This window comes from Apodemus sylvaticus, chromosome 15, assembly GCF_947179515.1.
Source record: "Apodemus sylvaticus chromosome 15, mApoSyl1.1, whole genome shotgun sequence".
Classification (NCBI taxonomy): domain Eukaryota; kingdom Metazoa; phylum Chordata; class Mammalia; order Rodentia; family Muridae; genus Apodemus; species Apodemus sylvaticus.
Genome location: NC_067486.1, coordinates 68,413,397 through 68,434,530, shown reverse-complemented (window position 1 = coordinate 68,434,530; position 21,134 = coordinate 68,413,397). Strand labels below are relative to the sequence as shown.

General features: G+C 48.1%; 1 protein-coding gene and 1 pseudogene across 2 annotated transcripts; one reads left to right on the top strand and one right to left on the bottom strand.

The window, feature by feature from the left end:
* Positions 1-2,735: 2,735 nt before the first annotated feature.
* On the bottom strand, positions 2,736-20,978 carry Nrros (negative regulator of reactive oxygen species). Of its 2 annotated transcripts, XM_052158309.1 has the most exons (3): positions 20,828-20,976; positions 8,301-8,421; positions 2,736-4,985 (listed from the first exon to the last, which is right to left on the bottom strand). In XM_052158309.1, exons 2-3 carry the CDS (start codon positions 8,406-8,408, stop codon positions 3,015-3,017), a joined length of 2,079 nt encoding a protein of 692 aa, XP_052014269.1. In that variant the 5' UTR covers positions 8,409-8,421; positions 20,828-20,976; the 3' UTR covers positions 2,736-3,014. The 2 variants fall into 2 exon arrangements, with proteins under 2 accessions (XP_052014269.1, XP_052014270.1); XM_052158310.1 differs by lacking the exon at positions 8,301-8,421 and having other exon boundaries at positions 20,828-20,978.
* LOC127665779 (40S ribosomal protein S10-like) lies at positions 13,257-13,737 on the top strand (annotated as a pseudogene).
* Positions 20,979-21,134: the final 156 nt, after the last annotated feature.

Sequence of the window (21,134 nt, the reverse complement as noted above, 5' to 3'; positions counted from 1 at the left end):
AGCCTTTGTAGGTGCCTTGTCCTTCTGGGATGCCTTTCCCTAACTGCCACCTCATAAACTGTCCCCTGGGGCTTTGCTCTTGCTTGAATGTACTCTCTGATGGGTACCCCGAATGGTAAAGTTCCTTATTTAGTAATACCAGCTTGGAAAACCCTACAATTTGCATCTAAAAGCCACAGAATGCTAAGAAGACAGGCAGAGCCAGGAAGGCCAACCCTGAAGGTGGCTTCCCTCTGACTCATTGTGGGTGGGCTTGAGGAAGAAGGTGCCTGTGAAGAGCTGACATGTCTCATTGGATTACAAACTGAAGTAAACTTCGCCCAAATCTACCATGGGAGATGTTTCTAGTCAAAAGAGTGGGGGTGTTGTGATGGCTAAGGGGAGAGAATGGACAGTGGGGCTAAGGAAAAGGGTGGTGATAGGTTATTTGTCCTCCACTGTGGCGAAATGAACCAATTCAAGCAGATTAGATTCTATTAAAGGCAGGCTTATTGAGAAGCTGCCCTCAGATATTACTGGCCTCAAGGATTGGGGAGAGAAAGAGAGAAAAGGGAGACTGCTCCTGTGGAAAACTGGAGTTTGGTTCCAGAAGCCAAGTCAGGTGTTTCACAACCACCTGTGACACTAGCTAGCTCCAGGGGATCTAAGACATCTATCCTCGACTGGCTCCTGTCTCACAACCACACACCCACACACCCACACATACACCCATGATTAAAATTACAATTGTTCTTTTTTGAAAATGCACCCGCACTAACCAAAATTCATGAAAGAAGCCTTCAGCCCCTGGTGATAGAACAAACTTAGCAGGACAGTCACAGTCTCCTGCAGCCACAGACAGTAGCAGAGATCCCAATTTCTGAAACTGTGGTCCTGCCAATCTGGTTCCTAAGAATAGTGGTCCCATGGTATGACTTAAGGAACTTCAAAGGGCCTCACAGATCCTAAATGTCTCCCCAAAGGTCGGAAATTCCCTTCGAAGTTTCCATTATTTGAGTCAATCCCTTATGCCAAGAACCCACTTCTAGAAGCCTTTTGCTAAAATGTATATGCTTGCCGAAAAATGAGTGCTGCTTCTTGGCTCCTCTTTTGGTCTTTACAGCATCTTTCTTCTTACCCGTGTTTGGAGACTCTGTCCGATATAAGACATCTGCCGGAAGCACAGCCCATTGTTGGCCAAACATCCCACCTGGAGGCACATCATGTATTCAGCGAGAATTCTGTTGGAAGCCAGGTGAGGGACCTACGGTCAGTTAACCATGCATTTGCTCCAGGCTGTGCATCAGCTGGTGGCCCAGGACAATTTATGGGACATTTATTGGACAGTAGCTGGAGGCTGTGATAATGACCTGTGGCCCTGGCAGTAGCATGAACTCCGGATCCAAGATTAAAGGACGGCTTCAGACGCAGTCTCAAGATCATTGCTTTTACCATGGTGGCACCAATGGTAACACACCCTCCTCTGCTCCCACCTGCCTTCTGAGACTCATCGTCAGCCTCTCCAGAGTGTTCAGAACTCCCCAGGATCCTGTTGCTTAAATTCTCATAATGCTTTAATCAGGTAGGATCAACCATTCGTTGGGAGATCCTCAAAGCACTAATTGACTAAAGCCTGGCATACTAACTACACAAGGCCAACCACAGACTAAGTTCCTTTGTCTAAGAGACCAGTTATCACCCTGGAAAATAGCAGGGCCCCATAAAGGGGGAGATAAGGAGAGCCTGGTTTTGTGAGCAGTGACTGAGAGACCTTGTCTAGCAGGGCTGGACAGAGACTTCAAGGCAGCATAAGGGGCATGAAGCACTAGGCCAGGGTCGGGGAGGATGATAGGAAAGGTGGGTGACTAGAAGGCAAAGTCTAACGCTGTCCAAGGGTTGCCACTGACGACATGGGATGCGGAACCTTTTGGTTCCACATGAATGAAGAGCATTCAGGGGAAACTTCTGCTTCGCCAAGTTAAGACCAAGGGTTTTATCTTTGATTTACCTTAATTCCACTGTTGACATTAGTCTACACCTTGATAGAAATCAGTCTGAAGAGTTCCTGTCCTCTCAGATGTCCTCTCTTCACTTCATATAATTCTCTTGAGACTTAGAGAGTGGAGATGAGAAGCAACAGCCATGTAAACTTGTCAAGACTGTGTCTTTATATTTCCCCCCAGAGAGGAGCACAGAAATCTTCTGCTTTCCTTGGAAGAATGAAAGGCCTTCAGGAACCTGGTGCTGCACACACATTGCTAACGGGGTGATGTGGAGTTGGGGGGTCCACAGGGAGGGGGCTTGGGCTTCCTTCCTTTCTGCATATTCCTGTTTTCCCTCAGAGCAGGCAAAGCCCATGGGACACAGAGAAGACAAACTCAGGCTGAGTTACTCTTCTCTTAGCTTGTCCATGGAAGCATTGTGTCCATCTATTAGAGACTCCAAATGTGAATGCCGGGCATCTGGAAAGGGTGCTACCATACCCTCTTCTTTTCTCACTGCTGTGGTAATCAGCCATTACCACAGTGGAGAATTCACATCTAGTGCCAGACCCTTCAGCAGTACTTTGAGATTCTTGTCCTGGGTAAACCTCCAGGAGGCTGACACTCACCCTGCTGGGACATGTAGTAAGAGATGTATTTGTTGTCAGGTGGCATCAGACTGTCACCCTTAGCCTGCACAGATGCCCCTAAAGAAAGATCATTGGAAAAAAAATAACCCAAGAGAAACCAGTGAAGAGTATTACACAAGAGGCATTTGATTTTTAAAATCTTTATGAGATGCACCCTTTATTCTCACAGAACGTCATTTAATAAATATTTCACCAGGACAATGAGGGTAAATCACAAGGATGGCAGGAAAAGTTAATGGGACCAAGGATGGAACTCTTTCAAATTTTAGTTTAACCATCAACGCATCGCACTCGAGCCCCGAAGAAATCAAGATCCAGTGGAGAGGCACTGGGGGTCTCCTGGGGGTCAGTGGAGAGAAGCATCCCCGAGGCACAAACCAAGTCTCCAGTCTTGGCACGCGGGTCAGTATATGGAGGACCAGTGACAGCGGCTCTTGATGACCTGAAGCAGAGGCTTCTTAAAAGTGAGGAAGACGACGGTGCAGGCCACCAGCAGGGTGAGGCAGCTGGGCAGGATGAGCACGAGGTGGAAGAGACCAGTGTCCACCTGCCCCCACTTACAGTCCTGAGGCATGCCTTCCGGCAGCTCTACCACACGGACAATCTTGGAAGAGAGGTTGCAAGTGACCATGGGCAAGTCTGCAACAGTCTTGAAGTGCTGCAGGGCCCCCCATCCCTCCACCCCACAGCAGTCATAAGGGTTCTGGCTGAGGTAGATGGTCTGCAGACCCCTCAGAGGCTGCTCAGACACAACTCTCTGAGGAAGGGCTGTGAGGGAGTTTCTGCGCAGGTCAAGAGTCTGCAGGGCCAAACTGCCCTTGAACCTTGGGAAGCTGGTCAGGGAATTTCCTGACAGATCCAACTCCCTCAGATTCCCAAACGCAGAGAAGTCCATCTCTGCAGTGCCAGAACCAAGGCCCACGTCCCTGAGAGACAGGACCTGTAACGTAGGGGCAACAGCCTGGAGAGGGCTGATGCTCCCATTCAGAACCCCCCAGTTGCTAGACAGGTCTAAATGTGTGAGGGAGGTGCCCTGGAACGGGCAGTCTTGTAATGCCTTCAGCCCACAGCCATCCAGAGAAAGGCTCCTCAAAGAGGCCATATTCCTGAAATCCACACAACTGGAGGGCCCCTCCCAGTCTGAGGGCACCGCCAGGGGACAAAGCGAAATCTGATTGTGACTCATGTCGATTGTAGTGATGCTGCTGGCATTGTCGAAAAGGCCAGTGGGGACCCCCAGGAGCTGGTTGGAACTCAGGTTGAACAGTCGGAGGTTCCTGAGGGAGCCTGTGAGCCCCGGAGCCAGGCGCAGCTCTGCCAGCCGGTTGTGGCTCAGATCCAGCTCAGTGAGTGCTCCCGGCGGCTCGTGCTCCCGAATGTGGAGCGTCTTCAGGCAATTGTGGTTGAGGTTCAGGTGGGAAAGGGAAGGTGTTTGCTTCAGGAAACCATCGGGCAGGTGCCGGAACTGGTTTTGGCTCATGTCCAGGAAGCGAAGCGCTGACAGGTCGCTGGAGGAAAACTCCTCCCAGAGGTTGACTGTTGTGATATTCGTCACGTTGCCGTCCACGAGAAGGAACTGGGCCACCATCTCCTGGGGGGAGGAGGTGTTGTAGAGCTCTCTGTAGAAGCCCATGTTGTTGTCCTGAAGCAGGAGGGTGTGCAGCCTGCCGCACTGAGGCAGGAGTGGGAAAAAGAGAAGCTGGTTGTGAGACAGGTCCAGCATCTCCAGTTCGAAGGCCACCTCCTCCCTGGCCGCCAGGAACCACTCCAGGATGTTGTAACTGACGTTGAGGAACCGTAACTGGGTGAGGCTGAAGTCCACAATGCAGGGGAGGTTGTTGTAGGCAAGGTTGAGACGCCTCAGCTCAGTCAAGCCATCAAACGCCCCGCCCTCGATCTCAAAGATGTAGTTTCTCTGCAAATCCAGCTCCATGAGGTGCTCCAGGCCCTCGAAGACAGAGTCGTCGAGCCTCATGAGGGTATTCCTGGCCAAGGACACAACCTCCAACGAGGAGAGGTTCTGAAGCATAAGAGCCGCCATGTCTTCGGTCAGGGAGTTTCCAGACAAGTCCAGTCTTCGAAGTCCCAGCAGGGTGTGGAGAGCTGCGGCCGACTCCTTGTAGTTCTCGGAGAGGCGGTTGTCTGCCAGGACCAGGTGGCGTAAGTGGCCTTGCTTTTGGAAGGCGTAGTGGCTGATACGGTTCAGGTGACAGCTGTGCAGGCTGAGGTTTTCCAGGCGTGGGTAGGCCTGGAGGGAATGATTCCACAGGATCTTGAGAGGGTTGGCATCTAGAACGAGCATTCGGGAATGGGATGGAAGGCTGCTGGGTACCGAAGCGAGATTCAGATCCCGGCAGTCAGCGACTCCGTCCACCTAGGTCCAAAAACATACGAGGTTTATGCACAGAAATGTTGTTTGCAAAAGCCATCAGCTATCCAGGTGTTGGTTAGGTGTCCAGAAAAAAAGAACGTTAAGAAAAGCAATAGCATCACTTTCTACAGGCTGGTCAGGTGGACAAGGCCAGTGAGTCTCCAAGACGAAGTAGCCTTCTTGGAAGGAGTAGTGGCTAATACAAAGATGCCTAGGTTTGGACTCTGCAGTATGCTAATTTGACCCTGAGCAAGAAACTAACTAACCTTGCAATTTCAAATTCAAATTCTTTACTTGATTATTAAAATAAAACCTAATAACTAAAAAGTTGATGTTATACTGAAGTATACACACACACACACACACACACACACACACACACACACATATATATATATATATACAGAAAGAAACTGGGCATGGTAGCACAAAGAATCCCAGGACCCATGGAGATAGAGGCAGGAGGATCTCTGTGAGTTTGAGGCAATCTGGACTACATAGAGAGTTCCGGGCCAGCCAGGACTATATAAGACCCTATCTCGGAGCCTCATATACCTGTCTCCTGAGAGGCTCCGCCAGTGCCTGAGAAATGCAGAGGTGGATGCTCTCAGCCAACCATTGGACTGAGCACAGGGTCTCCAATGGAAGAGCTAGAGAAAGGACCCAAGGAGCTGAAGGGGTTTGCAGTTCTCATAGGAGGAACAACAATATGAACCAACCAGTACCCCCAGAGCTCCCAGGGACTAAATCACCAACCAAAGAGTACACATGGAGGGATCCATGGCTCCAGTCGCATATGTAGCAGAGGATGGCCTTGTCAAACATCAATGAAAGGAGAGGCCCTTGGTCCTATGAAGGCTCGATGCCCCAGGGTAGGGGAATGCCAGGACAGGGAAGCGGGAGTGGGTGGGTTGGTGAGCAGGGGGAGGGGGATTGGGACAGGGGTTTTTCAGAGGGGAAACAAGGAAAGGGGATAACATTTGAAATGTAAATAAAGAAAATATCTAATAAAACAAAAAATAATAATACTAAAGGAAAAATCATAGAAGACAAAAAAAAAACCCTGTTTCAAAAAAAGAAATAAAGAAAAAAAGATAAAAAGAAAGACCTTCAGATAATCTCAGCCTTCCTCTCAGAGAAAAGTCACTAGCCATTATGCTTATAATTTTCTCATAGAATATTTTTTGAAGGATTGAGTATGATTATATATGCAAATCACATTTATTATGGCTAATAAATGTTAGCATATCAGCGGTAATTACCAGCATGTGCTAATTAATTAATTAAGCTGTTCATTGTTGAACACTCGAGGCTTTTTTTTTTTAAATTTCAGCATAGACACTTAGAATGAATTTTTCAGGTTCCTTCCTACCTTGACTCCCCTCCCAAGGCCTACTGCATTAATATTAGGATTGCATTAATGTGTGGAGAACTGTCGTTTCTACAAATTGAATTTCCGCACTGAGACAGGTGTGTCTCGTCATTTTCCTGAGGCCTCTCTGGAGACCACTGTGCTTAGAGGCTTGCCTCCGCCTGCAGTGGAACCTGTTCTTCCGCAGTTGCTGTAGTCAAAGGGCGCTCAGACCTTTGTAATTCTCTTAGATCCACCAAAGTGTTGCGCAAAGGACAGTGGGGCCACCTGAGCACACAGACAACTTTACCATGCCCTTTTTATGCTAAGGTTGAATGGCTCGTGTAATGAACAATGGAGACTAATGCTGAACTTCTAGACTCCTCAAATCATAAGAGCCAGAGGAAACCCATTGTTCACCCTCTTTAATGGTCTGGTCCCTACTATATCCTCCCAGGCAGAGAGTCCCGACTGAGCCCTGGAAGCAACTGAATAACTCACACTTTACTCCTTCCTCTTCCTGTGCCTAGTGACCCCCAAAGCTACTGTGAAGTTAAGCCAGTTGTTGCCTCTGTAAGGGAATGGTGGCAGTCAAATGAGGCTGGGCAGATACTGATAATAACATATTAATGATCTTGGTATAACACATGCTACTCACTACATATAAGGCATCATCATGAGAATTTGTTATAAATGCATTTGATCACCACAACAGCCCACTGTCATGATACCATTAGTAGAAATTATTATTGTTATCATCATCATCATCATCGATAGAGTCTCATGTAACTCAGACTGGCCTGGAACTTGAACTGTAACTGAGACTGGCCTTGAACTCTTGACCCTCCTGTCTCTGCTTCCTTAGTACTGGGTTGTCAGACATGTGCCACCACGACCAGCAGGTATTATTATTACTTCTATTTTACAGATGAAGAAATTGGCACAGAATGACTTTGTATCACCAGCTAAGCAGTAGTGGGGTTAGGATTTAAATCCAGGCAGACTGGTTGGTGACCCTTCCATCATACTGGAGTGTCCTCAAGCACGGTGGCTACTGGTTTCCATGATAGCCACCATCTTTAAGATTAATCAACTTTAAGGACATGTTCTTTATCTAGCGTCAAATACACTGAAAAAGATCTTGAATATAAGTATTAACTCTGGCTTCCAATCTGCCTTTCCAGTTCTTGGGCTTGAGGAATGACGCAATAGGCATGTGTTTCTCAAGCAGACATTTTCTATCCTTCAGTTATAGGCAAATTTCTAGAACTGACCTCAGTGATGAACTAAATCTATCTCCATGTGCAGACAAGAAGCCTTCAAAAGGCTCAAGGTGCCCCACCTCAAGGTGCTGGGTTTTCCGAGACTTAAGCTTGGTCATGAGCATCTGCTCTGGAGTACTTGGTCATGAGGACTTGGTCATGAGCATCTGCTCTGGAGTACTTGGTCATGAGGACTTGGTCATGAGCATCTGCTCTGGAGTACTTGGTCATGAGCATCTGCTCTGGAGTACTTGGTCATGAGCATTTGCTCTGGAGTACCATTTGGGTACATGTTCTCTGTAGGCTGCTGAAGCCATCTTTGTTGGCTTACACACAACCTTGAAGTCAGGATTTCTCTGGTGCTGGTGTGCTTCCTTCAGTGACTGGAAACACTAGAAGTCAGTCATCCAGAGGCTTAGCCAGGTGTTCTTGCTCTTGGTAGTTGACTTAGGCCTGTTTCTGGGGCCTCTTGTCTTCAGTACAGAGGGAAACAGTGGGGCAGGGACTTCCGGTCCTTCCCAAGTGCCAGCCTGAAAAATCACCTGCTATTGAGCAGTGAGCACACTGTGTACTGGACAGGCACATACTGGGTCTGACTCGTTCACTCCATGTCCCCTTCAATTGACAAGACATCCACTTCCCAAGCAGACCAGGCCTCATCAGGACAGGGGCAAAGCAGAGATCAGAACCCAAGGAGAAACTCACCACCTTGCAGCCTCTTTGGGAAGCTGCAGTGGCCGTCCCACGTCCATTCCTCCATTCCACAATCAAGAAGTGAAAACCCAGGCAAAGCCAAAGGGGCAGGAACTCCATCTCAGGTGCTGCTCTGTAGACGGAAGACCAGGAAGAACTGAGTAAGGCAGATTAGCCAACAGGGCTGCTCAACAGGGCAGAAGGGGCCAGCTAGCTCCCACATGTGTCTGGTCTTAGAGGCCCACAACTACAAGGAGGTGGAAAACCACAGATTATTCAAATTTCTCAGTTCAGCCAGCACAGTCAACCTTTTGCTGACACCACTGGCAAGAACTCATTTTGTTTTGCCTATGCCATTTAATGGGCAGGTGGCTGACCTCTGAAACCCCAAAGGGGCAGCATGGAGAACACAAAGGACTTGAGTACCAAGGCTGAGGTCACAGAGCTTCCTGTGCTTTGCCATTCTGCAGTCTTTCTCTCTGAAACTCACCTCTACCTGATATACATGAGCTCGAGATATACACCATGAATCAATGAGGGAATGAATGAATGAATGAATGAATAGACAAAAAAGGAGAAACTAGGATAAAAATACTGACTTTAGCTTCCAGACTCACAAACATATTAATTATCTTGATGAAAGAAGGCTTTCAAGCCAGGTAGTGGTGGCATACACCTTTAGTCCTAGCACTCAGGAGGCAGGGGCAGGCAGATCTCTTGAGTTTGAAGCCAGCCTGGTGTACAGAGTGAGTTTCTGGACATCCAGGGCTACACAGAGAAAATCTGTCTTGAAAAAGAGAAGGAAGAGAAAGAGGAGGAGGAGAAGGCAGAGACAGAGACATAGATGGATTTCAGAAATTTATCTATCACATTTGTTAAATATGGCCCTTCCAAAAAAACAAAAACAACAAAACAAAAAACAAAAAACAAAACAAAACCAATGTTCATGTTTTCACTTGGATAAGAAAAAATATTTGAGAAAATGAAAAAGCAATCTTTGGATGGATTAAAAAATTCTGAAGTGCAGCTGTTGCCCTCTGTGTGTGTGAACAGCAGTCCTGGGATGGCTAGAAATGATACATCTAATAACAGAAGTCTCCAGTGAAGAGGTAACAGCACCGTCTTCACAAATTCCAGGGGAATAAGGGTCCAGGGATGATACTGGTCTATCCAGGGTTCCAAATGGTCTGAGTATCAAGGGCTGAGAGCAGCCCAGGTCTCCCTCTCTGAGCTCCATAGTGGGAAACTGGGGAATCCCCCAACCCCCACCTCAGTAGATGTAATTGCACGGACAACCCTCCAAGGGTGGGATCTAACAGCCCAGGGGCATTCCTGCCCTCCTTTAGCCTCATCAGAAGCAAGTGCCTGGTCCAGGTCCATCTGCCCCATCCTTGCCTGGATACCCCCAGGAAGGACCACAGGGCAACTCTTCAGTCTCTCCCTGGGTCAGCTGCACCCTGCTAACAAGAACCTCCTCACCTTCCATGACCCTTCCGGACCTTTCCACTGACACACACACAGCCACCTTTGCCTCCCTCCTCTTAGCTTTTTTTCTAGCATGTCTAACTGTCCCGAAAGGCAATTTAACATCCTGGACAGTTATGAACGCTCAGCAGTGAAACTAGACTGCCAAAAAAAAAAAAAAAAAAACTAAACAAAACAACACAAATCAGCCTCGGCCATCACTGGAGGCTGGGTCAGCTCCCAGTTCCACAGAAACAATCTGGGATCAGTCCTCGCTGGCCTCTGGAAATCCCACCCTCTTTCCATTTCTGCACACGTGCAGAGATTATCGTGCCATGGCCAGCACAGGGCACAGATGGCATATGCAGAGCCTCTCTGTCCTCCTGGCACCCTCCCACACACCCACAGGCGCCCCTGAAACTTTGGGATCTCCGCCCATCCCAAGAGAAGGTTGCCAAGCTTAGAAAATGCCAAGGACGCTAAAGAATTGCTCCCTCAGGTCCTCATCTCACTGAACGTCCTGTGTCCTGCGGCTCACGGCTCACGGAGGAGAGATGGGGAAATGGGAATTGTCAGCACAGTAAATCTTCTCCACTTCCTGTCATGCGTGGGCTGCTACGTGCTGCTGTACCCTGAATACTGACAAACTAAATCTCGATGTGAGCAGGCCGGGAGTGCGGCTCTCCATGACTGCACAACGCTTTAGACTGGCGTGCTAGATAAGCCTGGCTCAGCACACCCACAAGTGTAATTTTAATTTGTGAACCACCAAAATGTTTACAAAATTTAAATGTATTGTTTCCTCCTAAACTCATACATACATACATACATACATACATACATACATACAAGAATAAATCTTGCCATACCCATAAGGGCAACGTCTGTCTGACCATGAGTGACAGAATGTCATAGAAAGACAAGAGAGTTTGGAACCTGACAGTCCAGAGTTTAAATTCTCCCTCCACTGTCTATCATGTGTATGGAGTCCCCAAGGCTTAGATAATCCTCCCAAAAAAACCAGGAGCAATGACGTCCACTCACAGACTTCCATGTGAACCGCAGAGGACGGTTGTAGTGGCTATTCCTGGTTTTTATGTATGAAAGTGCTTCATTAACCGTGAGAGCCGCTAATAACCTAATTACTATTTATGAGTTCCGAATGGCCCCGGGCGGCTTGGGTGGCTGCTGTTCTTACGTGTCATCTCCATGACGGTACAGAAAAAGAGACAGCAGAGTGAACTTCTGCTGTAGTGATGGCTGCATCGCTACACCAATTAAATACATAACATCTATCCGGGAAGGCTGGGTTTCAAGGTCTGTATTAGCAATCAGAACAAGTGGCTGGAGAGACAGCTCAGCAGCTAATCTCGCTCACTGCTTTTGTAGAGTTTGGATACCAGTACCCCTGTCATGTGACTCACAACCGCCTACAACTCCAGCTCCAGGGGAACCAACACTTCTGGCCTCACAGGGTACCCCCATCCCCCACATGGTTGTGACAAGCTGAAGGCTCTACTTGCTCCCCAAGTCCTGGTAGCAGGTGACCCATAGCATTTTTGGGTGTGGGGAGCACTGCTGGGACATTAGCAGGCAGGAGAGTGAAGAATCCAAAATATCTCTCCCTTCCTCCTCCCTTGAGCCTTTCCTGGTGACCCCAGACTCTGGGACTACCATCCTCCCTTCCTCCCTCCTACCTAGGATACAGATTCCCACATGGCCAAGGGGTTACTGTTTGGCTTCTTAGCCTCTTCAATAGTTTTCTGACAATCTCCTGCATGACATTTTCTGTTTGAAACAGTCTAGGTGCCCTCTGCTTCCTTTCTGATATCTAAGGATGTCAATGAAAATGGTCTCCAAGCAGTATTCCATAAACACGTAGAACCAGAGGTGATGGCTTCTGCTCTGAATTCCAGCCAACTTGGGAGGCTGAGGCAGAAGGATCACAATTTTGAGGCCAGTCTAGTCAACTTTCTGAGGCTCTCATAAAGAAAGATAACAAGGGCTGGTGTTCCCGGACTGGGGGTAGCTCGGTAATAGGGTACGCAGATAAGCGTGCCTGTGAGGTCCTTCGTGCAAGATTGAAATGATGGAGAAGAAGTAAAAGACTTTAAAATTAGCAACTTCTCAGGCTGGGAACACTCTTCTAGACTACACATCTGCAGAAAGCTCCTGGGGGACACTGCACTGCAGGGACCCGGATAAACAGTGAAGTTATCATATCCCACTAGAAAACTCCAGGAGCCCTCTCCAGGAGCCCTCTCCAGGAGCCCTCTCCAGGAGCCCACTCCAGGTACCCAGGATGGCGGATGGCATCTCCACTTCTCCACCCCTCCAACGGTTCCTGCTGTACCAGCTGCTGCCAGGAAAGGGACTGACATCCAGTTGCTAAAGAAGCCATTAGCAAGTGTCATACATACATTATCAGATAATTAAGAGCTTTCTCCTCAAAAAATCAGAGAAGCTTTTTAAACTTCAAAAAGAATGGAGTTTTGTGGAGGAGGCAGGCAGCTGCCAGAGGCATTCTGTATTAGAGATAAGAAGTTAGGGATTGGGGAGCAGGGGTCATAAGAAGCAGGCTGCAGCATCACATGCTAAGGTGACACTCTGAGCACACAGCCGGTGTGACTGCATAGCGGGGGAGAGAGAAACCTCCAGGAGAAAGCAAGTCTGCCTTTGTGTTAAAGCAAGGCAGCAAGGAAGCAAGATTCTTGGCACAAGATTCGTGGCCTTCAGCAAAACTCAGATCTAGAGACCCCCACTGTCTTAGTTAGGGTTTCTATTCCTGAACAAACATCATGACCAAGAAGCAAGTTGGGGAAGAAAGGGGTTTATTCAGCTTACACTTCCACGTTGCAGTTCATCACTAAAGGAAGTCAGGACTGGAACTCAAGCAGGTCAGGAAGCAGGAGCTGATGCAGAGGCCATGGAGGGATGTTTCTTACTGGCTTGCTTCCCCTGGCTTGTTCAGCCTGCTCTCTTATAGAACCCAAGAGCACCAGCCCAGAGGTGGTACCACCCACAAGGGACCCTCCCCACTTGATCACTAATTGAGAAAATGCCCCACAGCTGGATCTCATAGAGGCACTTCCCCAACTGAAGTTCCTTTCTCTGTGATAACTCCAGCCAGTGTCAAGTTGACACACAAAACTAGCCAGTACACCCATGGTGAGTGGTCCTGGTGCTCTGAACTTTGGAAGTGGTGCAGTCCTCTGTCCTCAAGTCCCCAAGTGTGAGGGCATGCCCTGAACCCAGTCATGATGAAACCCAGGTGCAACCTGGCTGTACTGCCCTACAAAACAACTGACTTGGGCTGGTAAGATGGCTCAGCAGTTCCGGAGTTCAAATCCCAGCAACCACATGGTGGCTCACAACCATCTGTAATGAGAAACAAAACAAAACAAAACAAAATCTATGGGGGGAGGGGCAGAGCAAGAGGGAGAAGAGAAGGGGGGAAAAATTGACTTGGAGCCAGTCTCTGCCTCGGACCCTGCAGCCGCCGCGATGGTAATGTTCAAGAAGAATCGGATTGCCACCTATGAACTCTTTAAGGGAGGCGTGATGGTTGCCAAAAAAGATGTCCACACGTCCAAACACCCAGAGCTGGCAGACAAGAACGTGCCCCAACCTTCACGTCATGAAGGCCATGCAGTCTCTCAACTCGCGGCTCCCAGAAGGAGCAATTCGCTCAGAGACAGTTCTCTGGTACCTTACGAACGAGGGCATCCAGCATCTCCGAGATTACCTGCACCTACCTCCAGGGATCGTGCCTGCCACCCTGCGCCGCAGCCGACCCAAGACTGGCAGGCCCCGGCCCAAAGGTCCAGAGGGTGAGCGGCCTGCAGGATTCACAAGAGGGAGGCAAACCCAGACACCTTCAGGAGTGCTGTGCCCCGTGGGGCTGACAAGAGCGCTGAGGCTGGGGCTGGCTCAATTCCAGTTTAGAGGCAGCTTTGGTCATGGATGTGGTCAGCCACCTCAGTGAAGTTGGAGATTACGTTGTATTGAATAGAATTTAAAGTAAAAAAAAAAAAAAAGCTGACTTGGAGTATTCAAGGGTCAAAGTCTTATCCAGTGTAGTGATTCATATCTATGATCCTAAGGCTGAGACAGAAGGACTGCCATGAGTTCTAGGCACCCTGGATATAGACTAAGAACACCCCCCCTTAAAAAACAAGCAAAGATAGTATTATTGACTATCAGTTATATACACATACATATCTACATACACATACATCTACATTCAATGACTTGGGTAAATGGGTAAAAGCAAAATGCTCTCTAAATTGGTGAGCCAATTACTCAATTTAACATTGTGCTTTTAAAAAATTACTTTACTTTCATTTAACCTTTCTATAACTTGAAAATTTTCAAAATTAAAAAAATAAAGGGGGCTGGGCGGTGGTGGCACACGCCTGTAATCCCAGCAATCTGGGAGGCAGAGGCAGGCGGATTTCTGAGTTCGAGGCCAGCCTGGTCTACAGAGTGAGTTCCAGGACAGCCACGGCTATACAGAGAAACCCTGTCTCAAAAAAAAAAAAAATCCAAAAAAACCAAAATAAATAAACAAATAAATAAAAATAAAGGGGGCTGGAGAGATGGCTCAGCGGTTAAGAGCACTGACTGCTCTCCCAGAGGTCCTGATTTTAATTCCCAGCAACCATGTGGTGACTCACAACCATCTGTAATGGGATCTGATGCCCTCAGAAGAGGTGTGTCTGAAGACAGTTACAGTACACGCACATAAATAAAATCAAATCTTTATAAAAAAAAAAAAGAATGTGAGATTAAAAACTTCTGAAAAACAACTTTCACAATGCATTCTTCATGATACAATAATTCCAATTCTAATCAAAATAATTCCAGTTCTTAAGTTTAATAAATTTCTTCTCCAATAAAATGAGACCAGCAATGCAGGTGTTACTAGATCCAAAGTTTTTTTTTTTCAAAGACTTATTTATCTTTATTTGTATGAATACACTGTAGCCAGAAGAGGGCATTGGATCCCATTACAGATGGTTGTGAGGCACCATATGGTTGCTGGAAATTGAACTCAGGTTCTCTGGAAGAGCAGTCAGTGCTCTTAACTGCTGACTTAAGCTCTCCAGCGCATGATTAAGTTTTCAAAGAATGTTCAGAAGGTAGCATCATGACAGACAGCCCTCACACACTGTTATGTGACTTGTGTTCAAACACGTCTAGAGCAAGACAGTTTCCTCAAAAGCAGATGATTGTCCTACTGGGGCCCTGCTGTATTGGTCTCTGGGACACGTGTTGGATGAGCAGGCAAGGAGCAGCAGCATTTGAAATCAATGGAATCCTGCCCCTTGAACTTAGTGCATTTCTTCTGCATGAAGAAGGGAAGGTTGGTTGCGCAGGACTCCTCTGACAAATAAATTTTTATTCAAAGTTTGGAGTTGGCCACTCTTTTAAGAAAAAGTAGCCTTTCTGTCCTGGCTGGGTTTCTAACTAAGAAACTCAACGATTCTGCATAAACAACATAGCCAAAACCGACTCAGGAGGAAAGGGCTTATTTCAAAGTAGGAACCTGGAGAGGGGACAAGGACTGAAGCAGAGGCCACAGAGGAATGCTGCTTACTGGCCTGCTCCCCATGGCTTGCTCAGCTTGTTTTCCTTCCTTCTTTCTTTGTTTCTTTCTTGGTTTCTTTCTTTCTTTGTTTCTTTCTTTCTGTTTCTTTGTTTCTTTCTTTGTTTCTTTCTTTCTTCCTTCCTTCCTTCCCTCCCTCCTTCCTTTCTTTCTCTCTATTTCTTTCTTTCCTTCTCTCCTTTCCTTCCTTCTTTCTCTCTCCCTTTCTTCCTTCCTCCCTCCCTTCATTTCTTTCTTTCTTTTTTTTCCCATGAGACAGTTTCTCTATGTAGCTTTGACTGTCCTGGAGCTAGCTCTGTAGACCAGGCTGGCCTCGAACTCACTGAGATCCACTTGCTTCTGCCTCCCGAGTGCTGGGATTAAAGTTGTATGCTACCACTGCCTGACTCAACTTGTTTTTTATGGCACCCAGTACAGCTGCCCAGGTGTTTCTACAGTAGTCTAGGCCCTCCCACATCAATCATTAAACAAGGAAATGTCCCCCAAACTTGCTTACAAGCAATCTGGTAGGGGCATTTTCTCAACTGAGGTTCCCTTTCCCACATAGACTCTAGCTTGGGTCAGGTTGAGCAAAATCTGGCCTGCACAATTTTCCAAGGGCCTACCCAGGTCTGTTTTAGAGCTGGAAATCCTAGCAAAAAGATGGAGCGGGGAGGGCAGCCAGCCTGGGGAATTCTGTGGAATGGCACCAAAGCACTTGTCAAATACAGAGCTCATGGTGTCCTCTGAGCACATGCATCAGGTCTGGCCAGGCAGAGCAGTGCTTGAGTCCAAGCCTCTGCTTGAATAGAGGCTTAAGGGCTACAGCAGAACTCCCTACCACCCCAAAGTGAGCTCTTCCTACAGGGACTGCTTCAAGCACTCACTACCTGCTCAAACGCCATTTCCACGGATGAGTAAATTGGCTCCCTGTGTGGTCAGGGCTAGCCCATGCAAACCAAGAAAGGTCAGCTCACTTTGTTCCTTCCATGGCCACAGAATGCCTCTAGCCACAGATCATCAAAAATGCAAGTGACTGACAGATAACAGCTGGCTCTTGTGTGTCTCACTGTGGCTGGCAACGAGGTTCCCCTCTGTATAGGAGAAAACGCCTAATTTCCTCAGACGCCCACTCTGCGTTGCATTAGTTTTTCTGTTCCTTTCACAGGTTCGTTTCCACTGGTAACTTCTGCAAGAGTAAGGGCCAGCCACCATGCTTCTTCAGGAGGAAGCAGGACCCACACAGCCTTCAGCAGCCCCACTCAGAGGGCAGATGCACGCCTCGGTGATGCCAGGCATCAGTGAACCAATGGGAAGCAGAGGTCTTCTGTGCTAGCGAGTCAGTGTTGAGGAGAAACTAAGATAAGGAGCCATACCCCCTCCTTCCTTGCCTGGCTGTGACCATGAATCTTGGACTTCCCTGGGGAAGGTGACCACCCAGAGTCTGTAGGGCACCGTACACAGAGACCACAGGGATGACTTAAGGCTTATTTTAGCCTGGAGTCAGAATGAAAATACCATCTCTCCAACTCGGTCTCTTTGAGAAGCAGGGACTCCTTACAAATGCACGGTTTAGTAGAAATGGTGGCGCCCCTGAGGGACCCGAGGCACACAGAGGTGTGGTTGAGTGCCTGGAGAACGGAGAGCTTCGATTCAAACTCAAGCCTGTGGGCTCCGCGTCAACTCCACCTCAACACCCCAAACCTCAAGCCACCCTGGGATGCATGCGGTCCTCGACTGAATCACACATTTCACAGGAAAGACCCTTTCTGTGGTCTTCTTTTACCAGATTCCTAGTTATCCTTCGTGGAGCCCCTTTCTGTTTATAGCCTAATGGTTCATCTGAAGGATGACCTATGATAGCACATTGCAAGTTTTTTTTTATTATTTTAATTTTATGTTTATGAGAAGCAATTTGAGTAGTTATTAATTACTAGCAACTAAACTTTCCTCCAACATTTACATATAAAAAAAAAACCTTTAACACAGAGCCAAATTGAAAAAGTCTGTTGTCAGTGGCCACTGTATATCCACCACCTACCTTCTGCTTATAACATTTTACTGTACTTATTTTTATCATATTTTTATTTATCATTCAATTCATCATATTATTTGTCTGTTTGTTTGTTTGTTTCATTTTGGAGTTTTCAAGGGTTTCTCTGTATAGCCCTAGCTGTCCAGGAACTCACTCTGTAGACCAGGCTGGCCTCAAACTCCCAGAAATTCCCCTCCATTGCCTACTGAGTGCTGGGATTAAAGGTGTGGGCCACCACCGCCCAGCTCATTTATCATTATCATCATTATTATATTTAAAAACAAATTGCAAGGAGTACCTATATCTGGTAGTTCACAACAACATCTCCAGCTCCAGAGGATTCAATGCTTCAGGTCTCCATAGGCTCCTGCATGCATATGCAGGTTTGCACACATACACACATACACAAATGATTAAAAAGCAATACAAATAAATCTTAAACAAACAAACAAACAACAAAAAATCCAGCACAAATAGATAGGGTCAGAGAGATGCTTCACTGGTTAAGAGGGCTCGGTGCTCTGGCAGAGGACATAGGTTCTGTTCCCAGCACCCATATGGGGCCTCATGAGTGCATGGAAATACAGTCTCACAGGATTTGATGTTCTCTTCTGAGATTGTGAATTCCTCCATGCATATTGTGCCTACACATACACTCACACATATGCAAACACAGGTAAAATAAAATATTTAGAAAAAAAATACCAAATAGCTAGGCATTGTGAAACATCTGTAATCTCAACGTTGAGGAGACTGAGACAGGAGGATGGTGAGTTTGAGGCCAGCCTGTGCAATTTCATGACCTGATCTCAAAACAAACCTTTAAAAGGGTGGGAGACAGAACAAAGGAAGAACTCTGACCTGGCTGATCAGTACAAGAGCCTGAGCTGGCGTGCCCAAGGACCTGGGCTCAGTCATCAACAGCAAACAAATAAACAAACACCACGGTCACCAATACATCTCTTCCAAAATACTTTAGGGTGCATATAAAACAATGGAACTCTTTACACATTTGTGTAAGTGGGGGCTGGAGAGATGGCTCAGCAGTTAAAAGCATTGGCTGCTCTTCCAGAGGACTTGAGTTCAATTCCCAGCAACCACATGGCAGCTCACAACTATTGTTAACTCCAGTCCCAGAGGATCTAATGATATCTTCTAAACTCTGATCCATCACATTAGTTAAGCAAACACAAATTTTGAAAACCTGTCAGACCATCATTGGGGAGGCTGAGGCGTGAGGAACAGTCCCCACGTGGAAGTTCTTTGTACTTGTACCTTGGTGGGCGGTTACAAGGACCAGGAACTTGCCTGAAGTTGAAAGACCGCCCCATGCCAGGCAGGGAGGGAGCTGACCCTGGAGCCTAAGGGTCAGTGCAAAGTCTTAGCACCCAAGGAAGACCAGGAAAGCCAGGAGAGACCAGGGCTACCAGAGATATCTAGGGCTCACTGAGCAGAGGCAGTGTGAAGAAAAGTCACAGCATTCAAATGCTGTCTCCTGAGGAGAAACCCCCTCCAGATGGTTATCTTTCTTAGAGGTAGGAGCAGGCAGTAGCACTGAAGGCGGAGCCGACGGACAGTGATGAGGGCGGTAAATGTGGAGGCTGGGGCTGACAGAGGGGAGTCCCCGGGGACCTCACAGAACTTTGTGGCCACGCCGAGCACATCACTGGTCCCAGTCGTGTTCTTTGTACCCACCTCACTGGTGAGAACCAGGGCAAAGTTCCTGCTTCCTCCTTTGTACCCTTCTCCTGAGGCTAAAGTCACACAGCGAAGACACAAAATGTTGGGTCTCAGCCCCAGATTCTGTTTGTCCTGGAAAGTCTGTCTAGCAACTTCATTTCTCCTGCTCCTGATAACAATTGCTTGGTTGCTTTTTGAGGGAAACGCACACACACACACACACACACACACACACACACACTCCCCCCCTTCCTCTGTTTTATCATATAAACTACATCACTTAGCCATTTTCAGACCTGCAGTTCAGCAGTGTTGGGCACATTTTACTGATCAACCAAACCATGCTTCCTTTAGAAGTCCAGGTTTTGTTTCTCTGGGTTTTGTTTTGTCTTTCGGTTGGATCTTAACCCCTGACTCCAGTCATAGGGACTATGAAGAAGACTGGCCCTGTTACAACCTTCTGTGTCTCTAGCTTATATTAGACACAGTACAGAAGCTAGTTCCCGGAGAATCTATCCAGGGACAGTGATATCACTAAAGAGAAAGGGTTTTTCTCCTGCTTCACAAGTTGCACCAGTCGGGATTCGCTTAGAAGCTATTGAGTTCCAGGACAGTCAGGTGGAGTGTGTGCCACTGTCCAGAGTTCTCTCGAGGGACCAGTCAAATAAAGGTGCCTTCTCTGTGAGGCTGTTTGGTTTTGATTTTAACCTAAGCGTTGAGGTTTCTTTTCCCCCCTCTGGGCCCATGAATCTCTAACCTCCTCTAGGAACTCTGGGGCTCACATATAGAGCCTATGGGGGTGTCCCCAGGCCTCAAACACCTGCAGCTGTGAAAACTGTCTGTACCTCACAGTCAGTAGCAGAGAGAGACACTGGAAAACCTTCCTTAGTCTGCTCTGAACCTAGTTACAGTGGGGCACGTGTTCATTGCCACAGGGCAATGTTGAGCTAGCAACTGCCCGGAGAGCAGTGTTTTTCCCTGGCCAGCTCCTGGGTGTGTGCGTGTGGGTCCATGGTTGTGTGTCTGTGTCTGGAGAGGCCAAGAGGACTATAGCAGAGCACTGGACGGGAGTTAGGAGAGCCTGGCTCTCATCTCTCTCACACACTTGGGTAGCTGTGGACCAAATAATACCCCAGTTCAAGTTACCCAGGGCAAAGGCTCTAGAAGGGCTTTTGCTGTCTTCTGGCTGAACACACACAGCTGACCCTGGGAAGATTCCGGTTAAGTACGTGCGACTGTAGATGAGTTTCCGTGCCTTTGCCTGTGTAATGGTAGGTCTCAATTTACGTTGAGGGGCAAAGGAAAGGAGTTGATGCGAACACCCGTATGCTGAGAGTTCACAGCGTCCTCTCATGACGTCGGGTCACTCAGACCAGGCAAGGAGCACTAATCATTGTGCAGATGAGAAAAACAGGAGGCTCAGAAAAGTTCCCTAACCTGTTCACATTCTCCCTGAAGAGCCAGGAATCAGTCCATAGCTGGTTGTAAAGCCCTGAGTGCCTCTCCCACATCACACCTCCTCTCTCAGCTGTAAGAGTTCCTGAGACTTCCACCTACACCAAAGCTGTCGCCCCCAAATCCAGCCCAGAGGCGGGAGTCTGGATATCGCAAACCCAACTTCACAATGAGCCTGAGCCTGAGCCTGAGCCTGGGCGGGAGGTGGGGTGGGATTTGGTGGGGGTGGGGGCTGCCGCCTCCCCAACCCGGTCCCAGCTCGCCCACCTCCTGTAGCCCCGCAATGCTCGGCGGTGAACCCACGCACGAAATACTCACTGCTCGCGCAGGCCCAGGCGGCTCCGCGGGGCGCATCGTCTCCGGGGGCCCGGCCTCCTGGACAGCAGTTGCCGCTGCCGCGCTGCCTACTCGCTCTGGGGCATCAGATTATTTTAGCACTTGCGGAAGGAACCGACGGAAACTGAAGTCACATGGAGAGCTCGCCTCTCAGCGACTCAGCACTCAGCGGGCGTCTTAGAAGGAACTGCCACCGCGGAGGGGAAGGGGGTGGGGGTGGGGGTGGGGGTGAGAGGAGGACGCAGGTGGCACATGGCCCCTCGAGGACCAGCAGGACTGTCACCATACA